General features: G+C 43.3%; 1 protein-coding gene and 1 pseudogene across 1 annotated transcript; one reads left to right on the top strand and one right to left on the bottom strand.

Moving 5' to 3' along the window:
- Nucleotides 1–5,432: 5,432 nt before the first annotated feature.
- Nucleotides 5,433–8,954, top strand: LOC136512576 (putative receptor protein kinase ZmPK1; annotated as a pseudogene).
- Nucleotides 8,955–14,662: 5,708 nt separating this feature from the next.
- Nucleotides 14,663–21,855, bottom strand: LOC136511989 (FHA domain-containing protein DDL). The gene is given in 11 exon segments (XM_066505997.1): nucleotides 14,663–15,088; nucleotides 16,466–16,536; nucleotides 16,627–16,672; nucleotides 16,802–16,849; nucleotides 16,964–17,078; nucleotides 18,795–18,887; nucleotides 19,350–19,407; nucleotides 19,574–19,640; nucleotides 20,200–20,231; nucleotides 20,554–21,607; nucleotides 21,728–21,855. Coding segments are annotated over 10 exon segments (1,617 nt in total). The 5' UTR covers nucleotides 21,601–21,607; nucleotides 21,728–21,855; the 3' UTR covers nucleotides 14,663–15,048.
- Between the last annotated feature and the right edge of the window lie 1,085 nt (nucleotides 21,856–22,940).

Here is a 22,940-nt window from a genome sequence, read left to right as displayed (position 1 = left end):
GGCGAGCTCTGCCGCGGCCGTCGCGGGCGCGCGCGAGAGCGCCATGCCGCCCTGCCAGCGCAGCCGCTTCCTTCTTCTGCCGCCGTGCGCGCGAGAAGAGAGAGAGTTTGAGAGAGAGAGGATAGGGATGAGAGGGGTATTTTGGACCTTTATACTGACCGGACCCACATGTAACGGTGAAAAACGAACGGAACACCGACGGAATGGCTTGGAGAGCAAAGAAGTTCAGAACGATGGCACTCGTGTTTGATCAATTTTTTTAATGGCTTGTGTGTAATTACAAACTTTTTTAATGGCATACATGTAAAAGCCTCATCATTTTTTACTTACCTCCCTTAATTATAGGTTGAGTCCATATTTTTTAATATTAGGAATTTTGTATAGCTGACATATTGTTGTGCTACTAAGTGTACAAACACTTGTACAACTCTTCCCTACCCCTCACAATGGTCAATAGATGGGTGGTGTTTCCCAAACCATTATCCCGGTGGTGTTTCCCAAACCATTATCCCTACTTGTTTTTAATTGGTATCACGTGTCCGAGCCTAGGTCCCCTTGCCCCTACCCACCAAATCCATCCTGTGTTGGCCCATCAAACCTTACTGCGCCGCCCTCCCACAAGCCACACCTATCGTCGTCGCCTCCTCTACAGTGTCGATATCTCCTCTTTCCGTTGCACCTCCCCTACCCCTTACCCTAGCCATGTCGCAATCCTCACCGACTCCTCTCTCGGCCATGCCAATCCCTTCCCCAACGTCTAGTCGGAGGCGTGGCTTCTTGCTACGTTGTCACCACCCCCAACCCTTCCTCGACGTCCCCCTTCCATATCGATAGACTTCTTGGCAACAAGCACTACTACAGAATTGGCCTTCATTAATCGGCGGTGATAGGGGCTACCGGCACATCACGCCCGGTTCATGACTTGAACCGGTAGTGATAGGACCAAACGACAGTGATATTTGGGTCATCACTATCGGTTCCTATCACTGTCGATTTTTGACTTGAACCGGCAATGGTATTGGGTCATCACTGCCAGTTTTTTGCTTCAACCGACATACTATTACTGTCGGTTTGGGAAATGACCCGGCAATGGTATACTACACGAAAACCTTCATAACTTTATCATATGATGTCCGATGAAGATGAACTTTATACCAAAGTTGTAGTACTCGACGAGATCTACAACTCTGTGGTTCAAAATTTTGATTTGAGATTGTTTTGATACCAAAATATTCATCACAAGATTTTTATAGAGTTAATACCAAAGAAATCTATATGCTCTATAGCAGTGGCCGAGCTTGAAGAAGATGTGAGGAGGGGCCAACAGTATTCAAGTTACCTATATTGTGCAATTTTTTATTACATCATTGACAAAATATAGACATCATTAAGAAAATGCAATCACCAAGGGGGGCCATGGCCCACTTTGGCCTCCACGTAGCTCTGTCACTGCTCTATAGTCACAAGTGAGTGTATAGTGGTAGGGAATGATCTCGGAAGGAGAAACGACCAAAACAAAAGTTATAGATCTCGAGAAGTTATGAAACTTTCTAGTTCACAGCTTTTTTATTTGAAGTCGTCTTAATGCCAAAATGTTTGATTCACAAGATTTTATAGAGTTCATACCAAAGGAATCCATACGCTCTAGTCACAAGTGAGTGTGTAGTTGTGGGAAGGATCTCCGATGGAGAAACCACCAAAACAAAAGTTATAGATCTTGAAAAGTTATGCAACTTTGTAGTTGACAACTTTTTCATTTAAAATCATCTATCCAACAAAATTACATTTGAATTTCTTACAATTGAAATTCAAAATTTTCAAATGATCTCGGATGGAGAAATAATGACCAAAACAAAAGTAGTTTATCACGAAAAGTTGTACAACTGTGTAGTTGACAATGTTTTTTCATTTGAAATCATCTATCCAAGAAAAATTACGTTTGAATTTCCTCAAATTTAAAATTCAAAATTTTCAAACAACGTCGGATGGAGAAATGATCAAACCAAAGTTGTAGATCTCAAAAAGTCATAAAATTGTCTAATTGACAACTTTATCATTTGAATTTGTTCAGGATCATAAATACTCATTTTAAAACTAGTTTAAAATAGGAGGATGAATATTCGAAATGAACACAAGTGTCTTATGGGTAGAATGGTTAGGGGTAGGGATGAAAACGGTATGGATATTTTCCGACCGTATTCGAAACCGAATCCGTTTAGAGGGGTTGAGATCTATCCGTATCCGAGTCCGGATATCCAACATCCGATACCGTATTCGTATCTGAATACTCAAATCGCATATTTATGATGTCGATATCCAATCGTATCCTATCCAACATAGTTGACACTATCCGTATTCGAATCCGAATCCGGACAGAAATATGAAAACAAATGTAATATCGGTGATATCCATCCGTATCCGATCCGTTTTCATCCCTAGTTAGGGGACAAACGTATGAAGCCTAAGGTCATGGGTTTGAGTGCCGGCGGCCGTGAAGCACGTGTTTTTCATCCGAAAATTTTCATGACTTGCGATGGCTAAACTAAATTTTTTGCTTTTTTTTGCCTTTTTTTGTCGTTATTCTAACGACCCACGTCCACTAGGAGGCTTCTCACGTTCTAACCGCCAACCCTGTCCAAAAAAATGCTTTTGACCATTGGAAGTAGCCGTTGCAGGCTTATGGGTTTTACGTGAATAACGACTAGTTTTAGTGGTGGTTATATATATAGGCGTTGTATGTTGGATTGTTGCCGGTGCCCAAGGAACATATCCACACCCTTTAGAGCCAAGTTTAGCTCTCCTCTCACATATACTTAGTTGATATCGCATTCGTGGTAAGATTGGAGCGTCTCTAGTGTGGATCTTTGAGAGATTGATCGAGTGGCACTAGGAGATCAATTTGCAAGCAGGGATTGCTTGTTAGTCTTGGAGGTTACCACCTCCTAGACTTGGTGGTCTGGCTCAGTTGAAACCCACAAGAGAATTATGCGGTGCTCTAGAGGAAGCTTGTTCATGGCTATTGTGCTCGTCCCAGCCGAAGCAAGGCGAAGAGAAACTCTAGTTGACCACAAGTGTGGAGTGTTTATGACCAACCTATAAGTGCAATGAAGCCGTAATTATGGGTTTTGCTGATAATGACCATATAATTAGGGAACTAATGAGATTTATCAATATGACAAGCAAGTGATATGTGAGGATGCCATTTAGAATGGTGGAACCCCAACAACAAAAGAACATGGTGATGGACTCAAAAGACATTTAAATTCTTTTATCTTTTGAAATTGAGTTTAGGAAAAGTCGCACTATAAAAGGAGAATACAATGCATAGCTTCACTGTGTGACCAAGTGTTCAAAACTAACGCTATGCAAAAATAACTGAGAACCAAAAACCGAACCAAAATAACCTTAACAGAAACTGAACTAACCGAAACCGAATATTTCGGTTCCTAGTTTGGTTCTTGGTTCCAAGTAACCGAAATAAGTCAGGTTAGTTCGATTCTTGAGCTCGGTTAACCGAAATAACCGAAGTAACCCATGAGGCCCAGTAATCAGAAAGAAAAGGCCCAGCCCAACAGGCCTTCTTATATATGCAACCTCCCTAAACCCTACTCCACTCCACTCCTCCCTCCCAGCCGCCACTAGGAGTCCCACCGGCCTTCCCTCGCGCAGTCATGCATCGCGCTCGCGCCTCCCCGCATGCCCTCCTCGTTCCCCCCTCCCAGCTCCGTCCCTGCTCCTCCCACTACCGCAGAGGAACGCCCTGCTCGGATGCTCCTTCCCGGCCCTGGCACAGCGGCACCCCTCTCTCCTTCCCCGCCCTGGCACTGGCGCGGCAGCGCCCTTGCTCCTTCTCAACCAGGGGCAGCAGCTGACCGGCGGCCGCGAGGACAGATGACGGCACGGTAGCAGAGCAGTCCAGGAGCGAGGCTTTGGCAACCTCATGCGATTTATCTCCTTTTTTCTCTCCTCTGTTCGTGTTTTTCACTCTGTTTGTTCATTGCGTATGTATCTACCTTTGGATGGCTCGGTTAGTTCGGTTCTAACCGAAATCGAATCGTCTCAGTTCCAACATTTTGGAGTAACAGATCAATTCCTAATTCCTGGATAACCAAATTTTATATAAAACCGAGGAACCGAACCGATTGGTTTTGGTTAATGGAATGCTCAGGCCTACTCAAAACACCCACCATACAAATCCTCGAATCAAACCAAGCCAACCAATACATAATTTCTATTCCTTTGCTGATCTGCCTAGCGCCGCACTGCTGCACATATCGTGGCACTGCCTTGACTTAATGGTTGGTTGAGAAAGGAGGAGGTATTTATACCCCTTCTGCTTCCTCCCCAACAGCTATCTTGAACATTCCATCCTCACCAACCAGCAGACAGGCCTCTCAACTCGGCCCACAAGCTCTTCCCTTTGATTTCCTTGAGATTCTTTGAGAAATTGAGCTTCCAAACTGCATTAGCATGTTTGGTTGATCACAAACCAAACACAACTTACATCTGGATGGCGACAAACTGTCAAACAAGTCCGTGCAATCTCCGTGTTGGACAGCGACTGGCTCTGGCCTGATCTTGTGCATGAGAGCTCCAACAAACGTCACTGTTTGGCTGTTACACGGATGACAGAGAGACAACGGTTTACAAATAGTTTGAAACACATCTGAAAGCATAGACTTGGCAGGTCAATCCAAGGCGCATGACTCATCACCTCAGATATAAAATTCCAAGTGCAGCAAATTTTGACAAAATTTCCTCGATCGCGTACGAAGTCTAGTATATATATATACGCACACGTAATAACATACTTCCAAAAGAAACTGCATCATGATTGATCTACTCGTATGTTCTTCTAGATTTTGACTTCTAGTATGTGACTCTCTCAAGACTAATTTGATGTCAACTGTCGTGTGTCGTAATTGTATCTTATCTCATTACATTATTGATATCCGAAAAATATCGGTGGTCAGTGGTCACTGATAAACGGAAATACAAAGAATTTTTCTTTTCAGTTAAAATTTTAGAAAAAGTAAACACTTAATTTGTACAGAAAATTATGTAGAATATGTCTAGACCTCTTGACATCACAAAACAATAAATTTGAGGATATAACACTCTCATAAAGGCAGCTCCAACACGTGGTCTTTTTTAGGGTGCAAAGAAGAGAGTTGAGATGCAAGTGCAATACTTGGAGCATTTTCTTGAATGGGTGCTAGCGCAAAGCACCGGGATCCAAAATAAGCACCCATTGCATAGAATAAAGAAAAAAAAGACACGTCAGAGTAGTTGCTGCTTCTGTTTGGCGTTCTTTGGCTGGGTGTGCATGCTTGGCTATGGGAAATAATATTTTACTTCTAGATAACCGCTGTCAGAATTTTTTTGGTAGGTAAGACGTTGGAGCATTTTGAGATGTCATTATAAGCCGACTTATCAGGCATTGTACAATATTTTTCTTTCCCAACAAATTAGCCGTACAAATCAGCACAAGCGGCTTATAGACCAGCCGAACAGATCCTAAGATAGCACCTCATGAAGTGGCAAGTCTTGCACCTTGTGAAAAGATTATTTTACATTAAACTAAATTACATGCCAACTCATCCTGACACACATGTATTGAGATGGATATATAGACATCCAAACAAGCCCTCACTTGTTTTAGGCTCGCATGTGCTTGTAGGTTAAAATTCTAATGAATTAAATTGAAACCCACAAAATCTTTGGCTGATAAATAACGCTTTATTATATCAGCCTACGCCAATAATACCGGAATATCGGATTTGTATCCGTGATAAAATAAACCATGCATAGCCCTAACATGACGTATGAGTATAACTAGTCCAGAACACACAAGTCCTTGTCCCTGTAGGACAGCGACTTTCCTGACCTGATCCTCGTGCTTCCTCGAGGAGATTCCCACAAGCTGTGTGAAGCTAAGCATCGTGATCAGGCTGTATGTAATATGTACCACCTGCCGGTAGATGAAGCCTCTGGATCGGTTGTTTTGCCAGGCCAACAACTCATTTCCGGTCGCAAATAAGTCCAACTACAGCTGCATCTCTCCTGCTAGCTGGATAAGCTTTACAAAGTCACGAGCTGCAAAGAAATATCCCAACACGTCGCCCCAGCGGCAGACTTGTCTGTATTTGACTGACAACAGGGCTTTAAAATTCAGTTGAGCAACTGCAATGAGCCAATGAAGTACAACTAGTCAAGCCATGCTCATCCCACCAGCTCTGAAGCTCATACCACCCCTGCAGCCATGGCCGCTGATCTCCTCGCAGCTCTTGCCCTCGCCCTCAACCTCATGACCTTGAGTGCCACCGCCGCTGCCGCAACACACGACACTCTACCACAGAAATCCCCGCTCGTCGTCGAGGAGTACGAGACCCAAATCCTGCGGTCACCACCGGACGGCACCTTCTCCTGCGGCTTCTACGAAATCTACGACGGCGCCTTCACCTTCTCGATATGGTACACCAATTCAGCCGACGACAAGGCCACCACCGTCTGGAGCGCCAACCGCGGCAGCCCGGTGCACTCATGGGGCGCGGCCGTCACCCTGCGCAAGGACGGGAGCATGGCCCTCACCGACTACGACGGCACGGTGGTGTGGCAGACCCAAGGCAGATTCCCAGACGCTCAATATGCTCAGCTGCTGGACACCGGCAACCTTGTCCTCAAGAACTCCAGCGGCGACATTGTCTGGCAGAGCTTCGACTCGCCGACCGACACCTTCCTCCCCAGGCAGCGCATCGCTGAGACATCCAAGTTAGTCTCTACCACCCAGCTCCAGGTTCCTGGTCACTACACCTTCCGTTTCAGCGACGAGTCCATGCTGTCGCTCATCTACGATGACACCAACGTCACCAGCGTGTACTGGCCAGATCCTGACTTCCAGTACTACGAGAACAGTAGGAACTTGTACAACAGCACTAGAAGAGCGAGCCTTGATGATTCTGGGGAGATTTTCTCGAGCGACTTGGCGAATAGCCATGTGCTCGCTGCCTCTGATAGAGGCACTGGGATTCAGAGGAGGCTTAAACTGGATCACGATGGGAACCTTAGGCTCTACAGCCTGAATAGCTCGGACAGGACATGGTCGGTTTCATGGATTGCTGAGTCCCAGCCATGCAAGATTCATGGTTTCTGTGGTCCGTACGGGATATGCCACTACTCGCCTTCACCGGTATGTTCTTGCCCGCCTGGCTATCAGATGAAGAACCCAGGTAACTGGACACAAGGTTGCCTGCCTGTTGTAGACATATCCTGCGATGGGGAGCAACATGTGACCTTTCTGGAACTACGAAACACGGATTATTGGGGATCTGATCAACAACGCATCGAAAAGGTGCCATGGGAAACCTGCTGGAATGCGTGCTTAAGCGACTGCTCCTGTAAGGGGTTTCAGTACCAAGAGGGAAATGGTACATGCTATCCAAAGTCTCTCCTCTTCAATGGAAGGTCTTTCCCAACGCCCACTGTGCGCACAATGTACATCAAACTCCCATCAAGTTTGGACACATCAAAGCTCCCCATTCCGCAGTCCAACGTGCTTGATTCTGTACCACATCGGCTTAGATGTGATCCTGTAATAAGCACAACAATAATGGAAAAAAATCTCAGTTACTTTCATAGGCCTAATCAGGAGGAACCAAAATGGATCTACTTCTACGGGTTTATCGGTGCCTTCTTCGTTATCGAGGTTTTCTTCTTGGCATTTGCATGGTTCTTTGTTTTGAGGAGGGAGTTGAGGTCATCACAACTATGGGCAGCTGAGGACGGCTACAAGATGATGACAAATCATTTCCGAATGTATAGTTACAGGGAGCTGGTTAAGGCAACTGAAAGTTTGCACATGAGCTTGGATGGGGAGGTACAGGGGTTGCCCACAAGGGAATTCTGGATGACGATCGAGTGGTTGTCGTAAAAAAGCTGGGAAATATAAGGCACAGCAGAGAAGAATTCCATGATGAATTGCATGTCATTGCAAGGATCAACCATATGAACCTAGTAAGAATATATGGATTTTGCTCAGAAAGATCCCATAGGATGTTGGTCCTCGAGTATGCTGAGAAAGGATCCTTGGCTGACGTATTATTCAAAAGCAAAACCTCTTTAGATTGGAAGCAGAGATTCAACATTGCCTTAGGTGTAGCAAAGGGTCTGGCCTATCTTCACCATGAGTGCCTAGAGTGGATCATTCACTGCAACCTAAAGCCTGAAAACATTTTACTGGATCAGGACCTGGAACCTAAGATCACCGACTTTGGGTTGGCAAAGCTGCTCAGTAGATCAGGGCCTACTCAAAACGTAACACGAGCAAGAGGAACCGTAGGTTACATTGCTCCAGAGTGGATTTCTGGCTTACCTATTACAGCAAAGGCTGATGTGTACAGTTATGGAGTGGTGCTTCTTGAACTAGTGTCAGGAACACGGGTTTTCGACTTGGTCAAAGGTGAGGATGAGAGGGTGCATGTGATGCTGAAGAAGTTCATCAAGATGCTTTCTTACAAATTGGACAAGGATGAACCTTTCTGGATAGCAGAGTTTGTAGATTTCAGATTGGGTGGTGAATTCGACTACTCACAAGTGAAGGGACTGATCAAGTTGGCAATCTCATGCTTGGAGGAAGAGAGAAAAAAGCGGCCGACCATGGAATCAGTAGTCGAGAGCCTTCTTTCAGTTAATTTAGCTGGAATTCAATAAAAGAGCAACATGGTGGGGGGGAAAAGTCGGGAAGGTTTTTTTCTTGATTCAAAACAGCTGTGGTACCTGTACCTTATTGTAAGCACCACACTAATTTTTGCGGTCTTAAATTCCCAGGATAATGTAACATATAAGTGCGTGTTTTACTTATACCTCATTGCTCTGAACTGTGTAGTGATGGAATGGAACAGCAGTAATGTCATTCTAGTGGCTTTTCTGTATACATATTACAAATTTTCTTGATACTGACAATGGTAGAAAACCACATTTGGGGATGCTAGATATGTCAGGACTCGACTAAAGAGAGGTTTCACAAATCGAAGTAACAATATGAAATAGCAGAACACTTGAGGCATAAGCTTGAATGGAAAGACACTGCACCAGCAGCACTGCCTACCTGCATCGAAACTTGAAGTCGGCGAATGTTTCTCAAGGACGCTTCTCCTCCTGCTTGATTGTCGGTTTTTATCTGAAACCAGAAGCAGAGGTTGCTGTTCGAAAAAACCCATGATATTGACACACTGGGCTGAGCACATATGTATGTCAAAATGTTAATTGGCCGATGATGTTGACCGAACACTATGTACAAGAAAGCAGTGGCAAAAATGGCCAATGTTGGATCAGATAGGTGAATGGAGAACTTTGTGAATAGAAGGAAACCTGAATAGATCCATTCCAATTCCTGGGTTTCTCCCTGGGTATACATGCTCGTCTGCGGAGAAAATTATCAAAGAAGATTGGTTAGCACATGCATAACAAACCTGAAAGAAAAAAAGAAAAAAAACTTGCAATGGGATCGTGTCCTTACCTTTGAATTGTGAAACTGAGCAAGACAGTCAGACAGAACGGCATGGCGTACGGGTGCTCACTGCTCAGTGATATGTGACGAGGATGTCCAGTAGGGGCGAAAGGTGCCAACAATCAGCTGGCCTGATATCACCGGGCTTATTTAGTGTGTTTTTTATTTCATGCGACTGCTAAGATAGAGATTTTGTGCTGCAAAACAGCGCAGTCAGTCGATGTGCCTGCCATTTGATAGTATCCCTTTCAGCTCATACGACAATTGGGCAAGCAAAGTCGCAAGTAAAGCACGTTCAACTCGCATCACAGATTAGCAGTGTGCAGGCTGTGCCACCAAAGCCACGAGCTACCCACATGAAAGGAGGGCATAAATCGGCAGGTAAATTGGTGATAACAGATCAGAGCAGAACGGAAAACGACACATCGAGTGCCCAATTCTCAAAAGGACAACTGATGGTTTTAATTAAATTCCAGATAGGCAACAAGACAAAAAAAAAACACTTTGGTACCAATTGATGGATCTCCTTGATCATACACAGTAGTGAGAATTAAGTTCACAACTAAGACTCTAGCGATACAAGAGATGCATTTGTCGCCACAAACTCAACCACCACCATCTTACTCCTCTGCCTCTGCCTCACCACTCTTCTTGTTGCCCTTCCTTGAGTACCTCAAGTTCCTCAGAAACTTCGGGTCCATCTAAAAGCACACAAAAGAGATCATTAATAGACATACAAATGGCCAGGATAAAACCCAGTCCAAAAACGCATATTAAGCAAATAGGCACAGCAAAAGGGGGAATAAAAATGAAATTTCTGCAGGAGTACAATATTTATTATGTCAGAATAGACGGTATCAAACTATCTAAACCTTCCTCGAAAAAGCAATTATAGTGTTTCAGCAGGTAAAGAATAAGTGAAAATTCATAATGAACATAAAATTGAGATCAGAAGATGAAACACCACTGAAACTAGATATCATCGTGCATACTATTTTGCTGCGCAAACAATTTTTTGGATCAAACCAAGTACATAGCATGAGATTTAATGTGTCAATAGCACTCATTCTCTAGGCAATCATCAGCATAACTGCAGCATAAGAATTCAGACAAACATCAACTAACGTAGCTACACAAGTACATACAAGGCAAAAACTATGATGATACCAGAAGGTCTGCAACAAGATATGAAGAGATTCATGTTATGGTAATATTTTAACAATAAACCACCAACACAATAAAATAACTGGCATAACAAATTCAGTACAATATAAATCATAACAACTTACACTGTTGTAAGTAATTTACTTACATGGTTTTTATTGACTTGGAGAAGACTTATGATAAAATACCAAGGAATGTAATGTGGTGGGCTTTGGACAAATATAAAGTCCCAATGAAGTACGTCGGGCTCATTAAGGACATGTACAACAATGTTGTGACCAGTGTTCGAACAAGTGATGGAGACACGAACGACTTCCCGATTAGAATAGGACTACATCAAGGGTTAGCTTTGAGCCCTTATCTGTTTGCCTTAGTGATGGATGAGGTCACAAGGGACATAGAAGGGGACATCTCTTGGTGTATGTTTTTCGCAGACGATGTAGTGCTAGTTGATGAAAGCCGGACAAGAGTGAATCAGAAACTGGAGTTATGGCGAGAGACTTTGGAGTCCAAAGGTTTTAGACTCAGTAGAACTAAAACTGAGTATATGAGATGTAACTTCGGCACTACTATTTGAGAGAAGGAAGATATTAGTTTGGAAGGTCAAGTAGTGGCTAGAAAGGATACATTTCGATATTTAGGATCAATGCTATAGAGAGACGGGGATATTGATGAAGATGTTAGCCATAGAATCAAAGCAGGGTGGATGAAGTGGCGTCAAGCATCTGGTGTCCTATGTGACAAAAGGGTACCACAGAAGCTAAAAGTTAAGTTTTATAAGACGACGATTAGACCTGCTATGTTGTATGATGCAGAATGTTGGTCTACGAAAAGACGACATGTTCAACAGATAAGTGTCGCGGAAATGCGTATGTTACGTTGGATTTGCAGTCATACAAGAAGGAATCGAGTTCGGAACGATGATATACGTGATAGTTTAGGGGTAGCACCAATTGAAGAAAAGCTTGTTCAACACCGGTTGAGATGGTCTGGACATGTCCAACGGAGACCTCCAGAGGCACCGGTGCGTAGTGAAATCTTAAGTTAGGATAGTAACGTGAAGAGAGGCAGAGGAAGACCGAAGTTGACTTGGGTAGAGGTAATAAAAGAAGACTTAAAAGGATGAAATATACCCAAAGACTTAGCCTTATATAGAAGTGCTTAGAAAATAGTTATTCACATACCTTGATTGCTTCTGCTGGGTTTCAACTCTAGACTACCCAACTTGTTTGGGACCTGAAGGCTTTGTTGTTGTTGTTGTTGTTGTTGTTGTTGTTGTTGTGGTGATGCAGTTACAAAATTTACTTTGGGACAATTAATAAGAGTATAAAGGACAGCCGTGCAGCATTTCGTCAGAAACAACACGGCAGTAAGCAAGGCAATTTCGGAGCAACAAAGGCCAAATACTAGTATAGAAATTTAGGATAAAAATGGGCAGCATCTAGTATTGATAGCATCAAGGCATGCTACAAAAACTACTGCATTTGCACTCGGGCATAGGCCCACATAATGAATACGATCACGTTTCAGCGAAAGGCTAGTTTTCAAATTCAGATCTAGCATAGTTCAGAAGCGAGCAGGGAAAAGGAAGCACGTACCCCCTTGGTGGAGGTCTGGCGGTGGCGCTTGGGCTTCTTGATGCCGTTCTTGTGCGCCTTGTACGACTGGTTATGCGCCGTGTGATTCTTCGACTTGGCCATCCCGAATCCCTCTTGCTCCTACTCCTAGTCACCTGCGGTTCCACCAATAAATCGGGAGATGAGCAATCGAATCAGGAGAAGGAGCCCAGGAGGAAGACGAGGGGCAACAGTTCTCTCTTGATTCTTACTGCGTTGGGGCGACGGGGCAGGTCAGCGGCGGCGTGAGGAGAGTTAGGGTTTCGGGAGCGACGACGCTTCGAGGCTGGCTTTATATAGACGAGGGGGCACTCTCTCAAGCCCATTTTTGTACTAGGCTCAGAATCAGCCCACTAGAGGCCCATTAAAGTGGCGTTCTGAGCCCCCTCCGCGTGTAGGACGTGGCCTGCAGGTGAGTGATTTTTTTATATGGCTACGACTATCTCCAATAATAGCACCTAAAATACAAGACCTATTCAAAGTTTGGATAGTGCCACAAGCACAAGCAAAAAGCTCAATACTCATTTTGTGCTTTCTCCATCAACAGCATCTAAAAAAGAACCCATTTTCTGTAAAATGGGTTTTTAAGAGAGATGATGCTCATATATTGAGTTATGTCTCTCCTGCTACCTAAAATAGGTCTCTCGTATTGATACTTTGTTGGAGGCCAAAATAGTACCATCGAAGACCTATTTTGGGTTTGAGAGCCCATATGGATACTCTGTTAGAGATAGTCTTAAGGTATGTTCGCTTGAACTTATCAGCCGGTTTATCAGCTAAAATCTATAGTGTTTTTCTCTCACAATAAAACAGCTTCAGCCGGCTTTAATACCAGCCGAACAGGCCCTAGATTCTCTCTAAGGAAACACATAGAAAAAAGAAAGTGGTATAGAAAACAATTATCTTTACTTTTGGCGTACATGGTTCCTCATGAGGGAGGTGAGGTGACTTGTGTATGTGATGCAAGTGCTCAGCTAGCGAAGAGTTAATGAAGATCAATATGTGAGGAAGAATATATTGAATATGGAACATGACATAGTCTCATATGGAAAGATAGTAAAGATCGAGACAAGACTTTGCTACATGTGCAAGTGTGAAGGGAAAGCTAGATGCTCAGGACATGATGGATCGTCATGACGGTGAAGTGCGATTAGAGGCTTGACACCGATGGACCAATACACCGGAGAAGAGCAAGTAAGGCTATGGACTATGAAGGGCATCTAAAGCTATGTAAAGATACCAAGTGGCTTGATAGAGTGAAGATGGAGGAGCTTCGTGCTATGGATAATAGTCAAGGTGGCGTTGTTGGCCACACTTAGATGACCATTGTTCATCGTATTGAAGACAAGCATCACCAAAATGGAGTTGAAATAGAATATGCAAGACAGAGGTATGACTTGTAGAGCATTTTATTTCACTGGCCATTGATGTGTAGAAAAGTACATGGCCGAGTTTAGGATAGATAATGCCACTCATGAGGTCTAACTTGTGTTGCTTTAAGAGACGATGATGGTTTGAAACTTAAGGGAAAAGCCTGTGAAAAAATGGTTTGAAAATGCTAACCGAGGCTTAAAGGTATTGATCATCCTGTGAAAAGATCACTTAGAGTTGGCTTTGCTTTGAAAAAGGTTTTTCTGCTGTGTGGTGGTTTTTGAATTGAAATTCTATGTTGATCCATTATGTTTTGGATCAATTACTCAACTGGGATGTATCGCCTTTGAATAAACTTTCTCCTAAAGTCTAAGATCATCGAAATCGGTTGTGGTCATTTTATCAAGTAAATAGCAGGTTAAAAAGAACCCTACAGTCTAACCGCCTACCCTATCCAAAAATTGACCATTAGACGCAGCCATTCCTGTTCGCTTATCTTATGAGTCGTACTTTTTCAATGAACGAATAGTATTTTTCCTCTTACAACAAATCAGCGAATGATACTTTTTAGCCTAGCTTCAAAATCGGTTGTGGTCATTTTATCAAGTAAATAGCAGGTTAAAAAGAACACTACAGTCTAACCACCTACCCTATCCAAAAATTGACCATTAGACGTAGCCATTCCTGTTCGCTTATCTTATAAGCCGTACTTTTTCAATGAACGAACATTATTTTTCCTCTCACAACGAATGATACTTTTTAGCCTAGCTTATCAGCTGATCAGTGCTTGTGGTCACCGCCCGAGGCTCACGGTATCCGACTGCAAGAGCTGCGGCTTCCATGGCCTCGCCACCCACGCGGGGGAGCACACAGCGTAGCCGGACGGGAGGAACATCCGCAAAACTTTTTTTTTTCCTAACGGAAGATATTGTAATGACTCTAGTCCAAATAACCCTAAAATAGAACAAAAAGCATGCCATATATAGAAAGGTGAACACATATATGGTACAAGTTTAAATTATTGTACCACTAAATCCATGATTAACTCATTAAGGTCACTATGGTATTGATCCATAAACAGCTGCCTCCGATGCCAAATGATGTGAATGCTAGCGGTACAAAACATGCTTTAATACAAACAAGATCCAGGGCTATCTGCTACAGGCAGTTAGCTCTCTTCATTACAATAGCCCTACATGTTGGTTCACAAAATATCCTTATAGGCTTAAACACCTGTGAAGAAATCACAGGCCAGAAGTTCAAGCTGACCAATCTCCAGTCTAAAAATAAAAAAATACGTGCAACACCCCATGTTTCTGCTGTATTTTTCTCCTACAGCAAAAAAGGTTGGCCGGTTCAATCCTCATTCTGTTGAATTTTCAAAAAAACTCATTCTGTTGAATTTTCGTGGAGCAAAACATACTCCCGGCTGCAGGGGAAAAAAGACAGTGACAGGTACATCAGCAAGAAGATTATTAGAAATGCTATGGAAATAGAAAATCACATCTAGTACAGGTAAAACATCCAGCAGTGATTAGTAGTAATTAGCCATGAGCATAATGTCTGCCATACTGCATAACACATTTATCTCTCATCTCACAAAAGTTACAAACACTCAAAATATGCACAACTTCATATTTACATTTTTACCAAAATATGTCGCTCCAACAAGTTCATAATACATTTATTTCTCATCTCCATTGTGCACCTAATTATATGAATGCAGTTCTAATCAATAAATAAGCCTCCAAAGTTTCTTTCAAAATCCACTCCTCCCCAGCATACTTTTTTCCACCACGGTCAAAACCGAATTTCATTACCATAAAGCAACAAAATTACAAGAGTTTGACAAAATGTAGAGCATATAGTAATAAAAACTGCTAACCCCTTTTGACACCCAGGGTCCAACCGGAGAGGCCTCCAAAAACAACTTAAACGTCAAGCGACAACCAGACCACAAGCAAACTCTCCAGCAAAAATGAAAGTGACCATGGTCATTTTCTCTTACTACAAAATTTGCGAACCAAAAGCTAAAAAACTAAATTTGTATGAAACTTTCCTGAGAAGTGTCAGAAGTATAAGGGACTGTTCAGATAAGAGAAACAATTCCGTTTCTCGTGAGAATCAGAAGAATCAGCTCCAAACAGTTCCCAGCCAGCGATTTGGAATCAGAACTATTCAGCATTCCAACGTTAATACAACCCATCGATTCTCCAGCGATGCGCTTCCTACTTCTTGATTTTTTTTCAGTTAATCCTGTTTAGTGCAACAAGTTAAAATGGGTTGTATTTAAGTTGTTCTTCGCCCACAAAAAGGTCAAATTTTTTAAGCATATTTTTATTTATATGATTTTTAAGAAAAATAATATATTTTCTTATGAACCGGGATCCAGTTTACCAGTGATTCTGATTCATCATCCAAAACATTTCTACGAGAATCCATATCCTTACTTAAGCATATTTTTTATTTATATGATTTTTTAAAGAAAATAATATATTTTCTTATGAACCGGAATCCAGTTTACCAGTGATTCTGACTCATCCTCAAAACCGTTTGGATCCAAAGCATTTCTATGAGAATCTGGATCCCTACCAAACGCACCCTAATACAATATAGGTGTTAAAAAGGATAATAAGGTGCAAAAAGAATGAATAAAGTTCACACCTAATTACCTAAACTTAGTAAATAACATCTAGATAAATATCATTTTTTTCAATTGATGTAATGACAAATGGAGGCAGAAAATACATCTATGCACATAATAACCAGAAAACCAATATAGTATTTCAGGTGGTTAAGATCATACCTACTGTTGCCAAACTTGAGTGTATCCTTTTCAAATAGCTCATAATAGCGCCGAGGCTCAATGCGATTTCCCTACAAAAACAATGAAATTCACATAATAGAAGAGTCAAAACGTGACCAGTAAATCTGACAGATTAACACACATATTACTAGAAACCTTACATTGATGAAAGTTCCATTTGTACTATCAAGATCCATCAGATAAGGCCTGTCAAACAAGATGGCATGATAAAGGGTTACTGATATAATGAAATCGGGGAAGGCATTACTGATATCCCAGAGCAGAGCATTGCAAAAAAAGAACCATGCAGAAAAACTAATAAGCATATGTAATTACCTTACTTTCTTTGCCATCATGCCATCTGGTTGCTCCTTCTCCACAAGTCTGAATAGAAAACAATGAACTTATTCCTATATGAATTCTTAATAGAGGTCCTTCTAAATGACACACAGCTCTCCTTTGTCATAGGGGAGGGGGGAGGGAGGGAGTGCAGCATACCGGTATTGAAGAACTGCATGTTGCTTGCTGCAGGAGGGATGATCTGTGGGGACGTCTGCAACTTTCCTTTCTCTTCCAAAAAGGTAGCAGGTCATCCGATGAACATACAGTGGTTCTGTTAAATCAGATATATCGTAACAAACATTCAAGCTCAGAAAGTGCAAAACAGAAGCATAGAATCACAAAAAGAAACAAGTCATTTTTTCCACATTCTCCACATCAATTCTAAGCTCTTAAAATACTCCCTCCGTCCCAGAAAAAATGCAATTCTAGGACTCACGGAAACCAAGCTGACCGGAAAATTACGAAAATGCCCCTATAGATGCTGCTGAACACTCCCAGAGTCTGAACTGCAGCTCTGCCTCAGCAGCCTTGTCCATGGCCTCCGAAATTTGAAGGAAGGAGACTCCGATAGGGAACAGGAAGAATCCAGAGTTGCTGGGCTTGTGCAGGTGCAGACTGCCGTAACTGAGTGGACGATAAAGCATTCAGGGACTGATTTTTCTTTTTCTTTTTCTTTTTTGCATGAGATGTGTCGTGCTGGCAGCAGCCTGGCCGGTGCCTGTTGGTGTGGGTCCCATCCTAGGCCCTGGTACCTGTAGCCTGATTTTGAACTCCAGGATTGCGTTTTTTTCTGGGACAAATTTTGAACTTCTGGATTGCGTTTTTTTTTGGGATGGAGGGAGTATGATTTTTCAGGGTTCCCACACCATTGGGAAAGGCAAGCGCTGATTCATATTGTTCTGTGTTCTACTCCCTCCGTTCCAAATTGTAAGCCGTTTAGGCTTTTTCTACGTACAATAGCTTTTGCTATGTACCTATGTATATGCTATGTCTTAGATACATAGTAAAAGCTATCTATCTAAAAAAGCCAAAACGACTTGCATTTTGGAACGGAGGGATTACGTGATTTTGAGCTTCAGGTGCAAAAGGCAGCCTATGATGGTATCCCAAAAAAAGAAAAGAGTGATCCATAGTCATGCAGGAGCCTGAATAAACAGAGGTCAGATACAAATGGGAACTTTTAACTGGTGGTTTACTGAATATACCAGAGCTCAAATATAGTTTGCTGATAACATGTAGGTATGTTGTCGTTTCTACTACATTAGCAATGATATGTTCAAAGGTAAGTCAAATAAATTCCGTTATCATTCCGATTCAAAAACAAATATAATGAGATGTCTGTTGTGAACCGATGCTCGTACAATACTGCAAATCTTTATTCACTCACAAAACCAATAAGCTAATAAGCAGTATTTTGACAGACATGGGCATACAGCGCATGATACTTCCAAAGAGCCCTCTCCTGATATCCCAGGAAGAGAAAAAATAATTGTACAAATTCAAAGTAAGCTTATGTTGTCATAATGTCATTACTCCACAAGTCCCCGGGTTTGCATGTGCCCTATTTAAATGGACTATCAAGTGTAAAGAAATTTCTGCCATCACTAGTATACAGTTTTTCTTCTGTTACACCTCTCTTTTGCCATGTTCATTCCAATTGCAATAAACACCAACTTTGCATGTTATCATAAAAGTCCACAAGTAGATGAGTGCCATGCTTTCAAGTTTCAAGCGATACTAGACATGAGATGTAGGTGAATGTGGTTCCAGGATTTTGCAGCAATGCACCATGGTGCAGATATTTTTTGCTGCTGCATGTACTGGGTTGAACCAGGGGAAATAGCTAAATAACACCATATGTCACTAAATGCCTAAATGTGAGTTTGCTCCTTCTACCTGTTTTAGAAAAACCATCGAACTGATAGAAACCATGACATAAAGCAAAAAAAAAAAAAAACATACATGGAGTAAACAAGTACAGAACTACCATTCAGTGGTTCACCATCTTTAAATACATAGAGCCTCCATCTAATCTCTGACTTTCGAGCCTCTGCGGGTTCTGAATATAATAGATTTACACCTGAAGTAGGAACAAAGTGTCATCTCCAAGGATAATGCAGTGTGCCAACAGCACCATAGGCACACACTATTTGCTGCATATAATTAATGGTTTTATCATTACAACAATTGTACGCCTATGTTCACATAAAAAAAAACTGGACCTGCGAGGGTATGACCACCCCCAGGCATTGCATTAAGAAAAAGACCTTCTCACGCAGGCCCAGAAAACCCCCGAACCCCTGCCCCACCCTTACACAGCGGCACCGTCACCCTGTGAGACCGGGCCGGTCCTTAGACCTGTGCTTTGGCGTGGGACAGACGAGGGGATTTTTTTTAACCCCAGCCTGAAATTCGCTCCCACGGGGAGTCGAACCCAAGACCTGAGGAGTGCCGCCGGGACGCTCTAACTAGTTGGACTAGAGGCCCTTTGGCCTATGTTCACATAAAAAAACTATAAGATACAAGAGCTTCAGATAAGCACCTGCAACTCTGTTGGTCTCCTCAGCAAGCTTTCCAGACAGTTCAAACGATGGCTTTTGCTGCAAAATAAGGGGGGAGAAGGTTTCAGATCACAATACACAGCAAATGACAATTATTTATTAGCAAGTGAAACAAACATCAGTGAACGGAGAAGTTTCCGTATTTTTCAGATAGATAAATTGCTATAATCATCATCTACAATATTCATCATGGATCATGCACCACCTTTTCTTTTGCTTCAAGAGCTTCTGTGGTTGCGTTCAATCTTGCCAAAGCATCAGGATCTCCGCTCCTGGCCAAAATAAGAAGAGTTCACTGTTACCAAGTGCAAATCACCATTCATATCTAAAGTGAGAAAGCTTAGAGTAATAACACGCTATCATCAGTAAGATTAAGAAATGACACAAAAGCTTCAAAATCTGACAGAACATTATTTAACAGCAGGATTAAAAAAATAGGCTAATCCACCAAGCCCACCTGAGGCTAATCCACCACGCCCACTTTAGTAATGAGACAAACATAATGCAATGATCTGTCAATGAATTTGGCATAAAAAGTTCATAGCAATCAGGGCATTAACAAAATGAATGCAAAATGTGCTAGGATTTACGTGTTCTTTGCAAATCATATGAGAGATTAGATGGAAGCATGGTCATACTCATAGTATTAAAAAATGCACATCTACACCTGTACTAGGATCTAGTTTTTTTTTTTCTGTTAGACCTTTCTTTTGCCATGGTCATAGTAAAAAGATTGTACATATACAAAATAAGATTTGCAGCGAATGATGCTTCTAATAAGGATTTAAATTGTATAACAGGACACAAGAGAGGTTAGTTTTGAGCACTGACCGGGATGCTTCACCTCCTCTAGAGTTAATATCCTGAAATAAAAAGTAATGATGTCAGATTGCAGTTTACAGGCGACAATATGATTGATATAACTGAGAGGTCCTGTATGTATAGTGCATGCATGAGAAGTGGGAGTTTGAGGACTGCAGATTTCACAATCCACAATTAGTAGTAAAAAATCCATGGGATTGGAAATAATTTTCTCACTCCATATTTATTTGGTGGAGACTATTATAACTTACCAGTAGACAGTAGCAGGACTGTAGGAAACATTCATGAAACAAAAGTACGCTAAGCCAAGTACATATGGAGGCATGGAGGGATTTAAAGTGATGGGTAAGATATCACAAGAACCTCGGTACGTGCTGCACTTCTGGACACCCTCGGTGATGGATGAGATTCATGCCTGCCCCGATGCCTGTGCTCTTCTGGAGACACTGATCGACCAAGCCTGGATGACCTTCCTGATCCCCCATTGCTCTCCTCATGATCTGTTGGTTTCTCTCTTGTAGAATCCCTTCTGTCACCACGGTCCAGCCTTTGCTCCCTTGAAGAAGCAGATTTCCAGTCATCCCGATTAGGCCTTCCATGCCTATCATCATCCCGGCTCGGCAATGTCTCCTTTTAAGCACCAGACTTGTCATCCTTCCCAGCCCTCCTCTCCCTAGAATGATCCTTCCCATCATCACGATCATATTTCTTATCTTTTGCAGTACCTCTGGTATCCTCTCGATCCGACTTCCTATCTCTAGATGCATCCCTCCCTTCATCATGCTCCCTGTGCTTGCCCCGTGAGTCCCGCTCTTCCCTGTGCGAGGACTTGCGGCGATCACCATTCGTTACCTGCACTGCCTCCTTATCCACCTTCCTGTCTCTTGAAGCATCCCTCCCCTCATCATGCTCCCTGTGCCTCACTGTATCCTGCTCCTCCCTGTGACTGGCCTTCCGGCGGTCACTGCCAGTAACCTGCGCAACCTCCCGCTCACCCTGGGCTCTCCTCAGCCTCTTGGTGCGTGGCGAGGGCGACCTAGAGACGTGCCGCCTAGCAGGTGAGGGTGATCGTGACTGCACCTGCGTATGTTTCGGCGACCTGACCCGTTGGTCCTTCGGCTTCTCCCTGGGAGGCGACCTCTCCCTCCCCTTGTGCGACAGGCTGACCTTAGCAGGAGACTGCGGCGACTTGACACGCTCCTTCACCTTCTCCCTCGGAGGCGACCTGTCCCTATCCCTGTGCGACGCACTTGACTTCGCAGGAGGAGACCGTGCCCTAGCAGGCGAACCCTTCCTCCGCTCTGGGGAACTCCGCCTGCGTGGCGGCGTTCCCCTCCGCTCCCTGTCCCGTGCTGGGGAACGCGATCTCCGCGTGTGCTCCTCCCTCCACCGCTCCACCGCCGAAGCCATTGCTGACCTGGAGCAACACATTTGAAACACCGTTGAGTGTTGATTCAGGACGCGAGAAAAGCACCGGAATTGCGCAAGGGTTTTTGGGCCGGCATTCGTGCGAAACGAGGGGCGGAAGGGAACTTACCGGAGATGGAGGCGGCGGAACGGGTCTAGATGCTACCTCCCCACCGCGGAGGCGGCGGCGCTGCTGCGGCGGCTGATCCCGATTTTTTCTGCTTCAATCGCCTCAATCGTGGAGATGATGCTTGGATGGATCACCGATTTTTTTAGCCTTTTTTTTAAAAAAAAATCACAAATATATCCCTAGAGTTATGATTTTAAAATCTGGACCCTCGGCACCATCACTCGACGCTATTGTTGGAGGCACCGAGCTTATACGTCTCGACGTTATAGATTTTGGTGTCTAGGTCTTGAGCTCGACGCAGACGTGGCAGTGACTTGGTAAGCAGCTTGGCGCCGTAGATCTTAGCGTCGAGCTCGGCGTCGTAGATCTTGGCGTCGAGCTTGGCGCCGTGGTTATTGGCGCCAAGCCCTCTCTTACGTATGGGCCATCCCTTTCTTTCTCTCTTCCTCTCTCTCTAACACTCCTCGAACCAGCGCTGCCGCACCGCCGCCGCCGCGCGTAGCCCCGGCCGCCCGCGCTCACCCTCGCCTGCTCCCACGGCGGCCACCGCGTCGGCCACCGTGCCCGCCTGTGCCCCCGCCCGCGGCCACTCCGCCTTGCCGCGCCCACGACACGTCCCCTGCTCCCCGCGCGCCACGACCTCACCGTCGATCCCGTCCTCCACGTCCGCGTTGCATCGTTGCATTGACTTGGACATGTAAATTTTTGAATATGCAATGTAGGTACTTATTTAGCTTGAATTGTAATGCTACTTAGATTATTTGTTAGTTTCTAGTAAATGACATGATGTAGGTAGTTGATTTAGTTAGTGAGATAGAAATAGTTAGATAAATATAGTTACATAGCTAGTGACATAGGTATATAGATATAGTTATTAGATAGCCTAGTTGATTTAGTTAATAAGATAAATATAGTTAAGTAGCTAGTGATAGTTATTTGGGGTATAGTTGGTTAGTATCTATTAGAGATGTACTATATAACAGCTACCTAGGATTAAACAAACTATATTTTAATTTTTGTTTGAACTACTAGATGGATAATTTAGTGAGCATATATTATAGAGTCACCATGGAAAAAGATCGCTATGAATATGTTGAGTTTGTTGAGATGCAAAGCGTGCCTGTGTTATTCAATTAGAAGCCATCGTTTAATGAGTTAGTTGCAAGAGTTCGGGAGGAGCTACATTGCCATGGAGCTTGTGATGATGATGGCA

This window comes from Miscanthus floridulus, chromosome 16, assembly GCF_019320115.1.
Source record: "Miscanthus floridulus cultivar M001 chromosome 16, ASM1932011v1, whole genome shotgun sequence".
Taxonomy (NCBI): Eukaryota; Viridiplantae; Streptophyta; class Magnoliopsida; order Poales; family Poaceae; genus Miscanthus; species Miscanthus floridulus.
Note: the sequence above shows the minus strand (reverse complement) of the source record. Positions and strands in the feature narration are given on the sequence as shown.